The sequence below is a fragment of the Dendrobium catenatum genome, unplaced genomic scaffold, assembly GCF_001605985.2.
Source record: "Dendrobium catenatum unplaced genomic scaffold, ASM160598v2 fragScaff_scaffold_633, whole genome shotgun sequence".
Lineage (NCBI taxonomy): Eukaryota > Viridiplantae > Streptophyta > Magnoliopsida > Asparagales > Orchidaceae > Dendrobium > Dendrobium catenatum.
In genome coordinates, this window is record NW_021319095.1 from 472,132 (window position 1) to 479,100 (window position 6,969).

The 6,969-nt window shown below is 33.5% G+C and overlaps 1 protein-coding gene across 1 annotated transcript in view; it reads left to right on the forward strand.

Annotated features, from left to right (window-relative positions):
- The window catches only part of LOC110110775 (heparan-alpha-glucosaminide N-acetyltransferase), a 52,201-nt gene that overhangs the window by 23,874 nt on the left and 21,358 nt on the right, over positions 1 to 6,969 (forward strand). Inside the window, exon 6 of the mRNA XM_020842401.2 lies at positions 1,648 to 1,780. Within this exon, the coding sequence (XP_020698060.1) occupies positions 1,648 to 1,780 (133 nt within the window). The remainder of the gene's footprint in view (positions 1 to 1,647; positions 1,781 to 6,969) is intronic.

Consider the following 6,969-nt stretch of genomic DNA (forward strand, 5'->3'; position numbering starts at 1 on the left):
TCCTCACCCTCAGCCTAGAAAGCCTTTATTAAAAGCTTACCCCAGGATTTATAATGAACACTTAGATTTCAAAAAATTGAGGAAAAAAATTATTTAGACTCTACTTTGCAATTATTGCATTTTAAGGAGATTATATTAACCCATTTTGAGACTCAGATGTCTGCTGTGATCCCCAATTTCTTTTTTGAGCTCTTTGAGCTGATCTTAGATGAATTACTTGATGAGCTACCCCCAATGAGAGAATTTAATAAATTATGAACTTTTCCTTAGGTTCATAGTTGTCTAACACTCTAACCTAAATTTTATGATTATTTATAGGTTCTCTAAAATGACATTTTTTTTATCATGTTCAAAAATTAATGATGTCTCGCACATAGCAAAGCTTTTCTTCAAAAAAAAAAAAATTGTTACTCTATTTGAGCTAGTATCAACAATGATTTGAGATAGGGATGTTAGATTTATTTTATATTTTTGTAAAATACTATAGAAATTGTAGTTGCATGGGGGAAAAATTTTCTGGCATTTAGGGCACCTTTTGTAGAATTCCTCAGCATCCTTAAATCGGTTAGAAGTAGCACTGCCGCAAAATTTTATGGGCTAGTGTCATTCCTCCAAAGTGATTATCTCACTCGTCCGACAAGTGCTAGCACATGGCATGTCATCATTGGATCTCTTGATAATGAAGAAGGAAGAACTAGAGATTGGTATAAAATTAGGAGACACCGAGATTGTGAGGATATGTGATGGTGGCTATGTATTGTGGCGAATCCTTAAAAGAAAAAAGAAATATTCGATTTTGGTGTCCTTCAACTTTGGAGAGGGTGCATTACTAGAGATAGTTAAAAAATAAAAATGCGAAAAATTTGGACTTCAAAAAGTAAACTAAGAATTTGGAACTAATTTACTTAAGCGCATATATTTAGTAGTATTTTTTATTTTGATGGATTTTGAATAAGTTCTTCAATTTTTGAAAATATTTTGGGGCAATTACAAGCATGACACCTAAATCTTATGACACCTAAATCTTGGCTATTTATAAAGTTTACACCCTCCTGCTTTCATTTTCTAAACTCTCCTAAATATCAAAATTTATAACAGAATTCTAGGCCTTCTTTTTCACTTTTGTTAAATTCCCAGCAATTTTAATTGTGGCACCAACAAATACGTGAGTTTGATAGTTCAAAATAAGGACATGTGTGTCAGTTTTGTGAATACGCAAGATTTTGGCGTTATGTATATAATTCCACCCAAAAGTTTCTAGCATTCTAGCATTAAGTTTGGTAGGTTACAATCTCAAGGACAGTGTTTTCTTTCTGACATGCTTTCATACAGAAGCAATCATTTTAAGGCAAACTCACACACACAACGCATACACAGAGACTCGAACCTTAGACCTCTTAGTTGGAAGCCTTAGCTCTCAACCAATAGGCCAAGGAGAGTTGTGTTTCTAGCATTAAGTTTGGTAGGTTACAATCTCAAGGACACTGTTTTCTTTCTGACATGCTTTCATACAGAAGCAATCATACATATGTTCTTCATGTTATTAATATGGAAGAAAAACAAATTATATCGTAATCCTAGCTTGATTATTACATCGACTTTAAAATAAATTTAATTTCATCTGATAAATTATTATTTTTTGTGAAGGATTGTTGCCATTGTGCTTTCTGCAATGTACGTTGCCTTACTTGTTGGTGTTTATGTGCCAAACTGGGAGTTTGAAAATTTAAGCAGAAATTCAACCTTTTCAAATGGAAACTTTGGTCTTCAAATTGAAACTGTAAGTTTGGCTGAATTTCTTCCTTGATTTTTCATGCAAATATCTAATCTATACTGTACCAGACTTCAGACTTGGAAGCCAATATTTTAATATTTTGCTTCTCCAATCACAGCATTTTTTCCCATTTGGCGACCTTATTTGTTTCCTGATGATGAACAGTTTTTCTATGAAAGTAAAGGCCAAACACTAAGCCACTTATGAAAGTTCTTATGGCACACAAAGAGGGACGAATTGGTTCTTTTAGAAACTTTTTCAAATCTTTGAAAATCTATCTAAAAAATAAATTTAATATGCAAAAGCATTAAAGAAATAAAACAATTCTAAATCAGAGATTAAAACAAATAAATATTTTTGTAGAAGAACAAATTTATTGAAGGCTAATTTTTTATATATATATATATATTACTGATTTTCAAAACAAGATTCAATCAACAATTATTCACCAAAATGCCTCTTTTTCAAGATAACCAAATCAATACCAAATTGCAATAAAAATAAATTGTAGGAAAAGTGAAGTGCGGAAAGACAATGCAAACTGAGGTTTATAGTGATTCGATCAAATTGACCTACATCCACTTCCCAAAAATCCTCCTCTTTGGAATTTGCATTATATGTATCTCTCCTTTAACACAATTAGGTGGAGAAGCCATTCATCCTTAACCAGGCGGAGAATCACCCTTACAGACTCTTCAAACTTGAAGAATCTCCTACTCTCGCCTCCTTAGCCAGGCGGAGCTGCTATCTCTCCTTTTGCCCTCTAGCCCGGTGGAGATGCTGAAACTCCTTTCACCTTTAATTCTGACGAAGATATTGAAACCTCCTTTCACTTACACATACTGTGAAGATGTTGCTCCTAGCATCCTCAACTAGTCTTTTGATCCAAAAACTCTCCCTCTCCAAGAACTTTCCTTTATGGGCTCCACACAAACAGAAATCAAATGACCCAAGGCGCAAGTCAGCCGGAGCAACCATGTGAACCCCCTCACACTCTCTTGATGCCCTCAAGGCTCTTCTCCCTCTCTCAACCTCATCTCCTCTCTCTCCTCTCTCCTTTTACTTTGTGGACTCTCTCCAAGCTCTCTCATAGGAGGACTTCTCTGGACTCCAAAAAACTTGTTCTTTCAAGTTACGAACAAATTATAATGTGGGCTCTCAAAACCCTAGTTTTTAATTAAGTCGCCTACGATTGTACGATAAGATTGTTGGATCGTAAGATAAGATTGTTGGATCGTACAATACAATTAGTTTAATGCCTTTGAAGATTGTTCTGTACGATTAAAAATCGTCGAAAGAACTCTCGGATGAATTGGACTGTACGATATATGTGTATTGTATAGTATGATATGTAATTAATTTAGATCTGATTCGATTCTTTAATTATCAGTCTTAAATTAGGCAAGTATAATTAAATATGGTACAGTACGATCAATTCAATTTTCAAATTTTAAATTTGCCTATTTTAGGTAACCATGATTCGACAGTACGATATGTAAATCGTACAGTATGATTAGTTATATATCAATTTTAATTAATCTTACTTATTTATATATTTTATTAATTTTTGTTTGAACAGATCATATAATACGATAAATAAAAAAAATTAAAATATTCAATTTTAACCTCCTTTTATGTGTGTACACAGTTGTTAAGTCAACATACACCTAATACAAAAATAGACTTAATAAAAATGAAAAATACGGGCTCTCTGACATATATACAGACTGACTTTTACCTTGATGCTATATTGTCTCAAGCCGGTTCTTCAATCTTTTCTTGGTGTATGCTATATCTGAAAGGTTGGTTGTACACAAAAATAAATATCCAAAATATGATGCAGAAATAAGTAAATAAAGCATCCAATAATGTTTGTAATTATCAAAAAATATGGTCGTGCACCCAGATTGCAACAACTTATCAATTAGTAATGCTGAATTTGATGATGCCAGCATTTGTTCTGCAGGACAACAATTGCATAATGTTTGGAGAGAGTTTGAGGAAAATCCATGTCAAATTTTGTCTCTTTTATCCAAATTCACCTGATTGAGATTATAATTATCATTATAACAATTTAAGGTTATGTAACTCAGAAAATTCTTGTTATGAGCCATAGATTTCATCATTCAATGAGCTCCGCTGAGTAGGAAATTTTTATCAGAATGATCATGGTTAGTGTTGATGTATAAGTAGAAGGAAGGTGTGATGGGGACAAGCAAAAATTTCTCGCAGTTCTTAACTATGTTTGGAGGTAATTTACCCTTACCACTGTTGTATAAGGTCTGTCATGAATAAATGAATTTTGTATGATGAAATAATCATTGAATCAGTTGAAAAGTTTTGTTACTGGTTTGACTTTCTTTTCATCACATTCTTGATTTTTGATCCATCCAGATTTGAACATTACTATATCACATATTTTGGAACTGACTTGGGATTTTTCTTGGGTGTCATGAGTTGAATAGTTTAACTTCTTTTAAGCACACATAGCAAAAAGGACATCGAGTATCCAGCGATTAAATGTATATTTTTAACCAGGGAGAATCATAGTGATGCATTTCCCCAATGTTTGTTATAATCATCAACCCTCTTATTTCACCAGGACCAAAAAAATTCTCTAAGAACAATCACATCTTTGTTGCCTAATGCTACCCAACCTTAACCCTTAAAGCCATCAACTAATAAGGCCAAAAATAGACATGCATCTTGCTATGAATGATAATCTTTTAAACAAACAATTGTTGTTAATTTTCCCTAGAACCAAACCTGAAGGTACTGCTGGAATATTGAGACTTTGTTTGGGACAGCATTTGGCCACTGCTTTAAAAAAAAATTGTAGAAACAGTAAGAAAATTATTCCAAATTAAGCCTCAGGATTTATTCAATAATGAAAAAGAAATCAAGATCCCACTAATTCATGCCAAGAAAGTTAGAATCAGTTGCATAAAAGGGAAATCTAATTGTATATATTCAAAGTAGGAAGGTTATTATTGTATAATTGTAGCTTTTTTTTTCTATTTTAGCATAACTAGTAGATTCAAAGTAGGAAGGCCTCACATAGTAGATTAGATACTAAGGAGGGAGAAAGATATATGTTTAAGTTAGCCAAGCAAAGAGATAGTAGTAAAGATTTAGTTCAAGTTAAGTGTATTAAGGATGAAGATCAAAAATACTTTTCTTAGAAAATAATATTCAACAAAGGTGGATGAGATATTTTGCTAAACTTTTTAATGAAGATTGTGATAATAAAATTGACTATAGTGACCTTAGCACCCTAAATGAAAATAAAGATTTCTGTTTTTATCGACATATTAGTAAAATTGAAGTTAGAGAGGCTTTAAAGAAAATGAAGGGTGGAAAAGTTGTTGGACCTGATGATATTCCAATAGAGATGTGGTAATGCTTAGGAGATGAAGGAATTTCTTGGCTTACTAAACTTTTTAATACTATTTTGAAGACTAAAAATATGCCAGATGAGTGGAGAATGAGTGTATTAATTCATATTTTTAAGAATAAAGGTGATGCACAAGATTGTGCGAATTATAGAGGTATTAAGTTAATGTGTCATACTTTAAAACTATGGGAGCGAGTTATGGAGCATAGGTTGCGGCGTGATACCAATGTTTCTCAAAATCAATTTGGATTCATGCTGGGTAGGCCGATTATGGAAGTCATACATTTATTAAGAGGTTTGATGGAGAAATATATAGAAAATAAGGAGGATCTACATATGATATTTATTGATTTAGAAAAAGCATATGATAAAGTTCCAAGATAAGTGCTATGGAGAGTTCTTGAAAAGAAAGGAGTCAATAATGTTTATATTCAAATCATTAAAGATATGTATGCAGAAGCTATTACTTGTGTTCAAACACAAGGTGGATTGACCAAGTATTTCCCTATTTCGGTTGGGTTACATCAAGGATCAGCCTTAAGCCCATATCTGTTTGCTTTAGTCATGGATGTTCTCACTAGACATTTGCAAGAGGATATACCTTGGTGTATGCTTTTTGCTGATGATATTCTTCTTGTTGATAAGACTAGAGAGGGAGTTGAAGGTAAACTTGAATTATGGAGGTCAACCTTAGAGTCTAAAGGTTTTCGCTTGAGTAGATCTAAAACGAAATATATGGAGTGTAATTTTAGTAGTAATAGACCTAGTGAGGGGATTGTGACTTTGAGCGATCAAGTCATTAATAAGAGTACACATTTTAGATATCTTGGATCTATTGTTCAGAGTGATGGTGAAATAGATGGGGATATTATCAGCAGAATTCAAGTTGGATGGTTGAAGTGGAGGAATGCATCGGGCTTGTTATGTGATAGAAATGTACCCCTCAAACTTAAGGGAAAATTCTATAAGATAGCAGTGAGGCCTGCAATGCTTCATGGTGCCGAATGTTGGCCATTAAAAGAGAAGCATAATACTAAGTTAAGTGTGACAGAGATGAGGATGCTCAGGTGGATGAGTGGCTTTACCCTTAGAGATAGGATACGAAATGAGCATATACGTGAAAAGGTTGGAGTAGCTCCAGTAGAAGATAAAATTAGAGAGAGTCGCCTTAGATGGTTTGGTCACATAAAAAGGCGGCCTTCCGACGACCCAGTTAAGAGAGTAGAGGTATTAGATTTGACTTATGTTAAGAAAGGTAGGGGTAGACCTAAAAAGACTTGGTTAGAAAATATTAGGAATGACCTTTCTTTATTAGATTTAAACGAGAATTTGACTTTTAATAGGACACAATGAAGAAAAAGGATTCATGTAGCCGACCCCACATAGTGGGATAAAGACTTGATGTTGTTGTTGTATCTAATAATGAAAATATTAAATTAATTAAAAATCCAATTTGTGGAATGATTTTTTACATCAAAGATGAATATGATTCCTTAAACATCAATTCTAAATGACAGATACTGTGCTATGTTTCACTAAAAGACCTTGAATAAATGATAGCAACAATTTTTGTGAATATTGTGGGCTCCGAAAATTTGGCCCCGGCCTCCACCCGCACTTATTGTTTTTATTTTCGGCGAGGGAGTTTTAATGAAATAAGTTCTGGGGTAAATTTTGGAAGGCAGATGGGTTTGTAGATAAGACACTACCCAGAGATTTCGCCCTCATTTTGCGAGGACTTTATGATCTGAGTTCTGGTTTCCTATAGGCGCAAGCCCCTATAATTAATTACCCCTCCCGA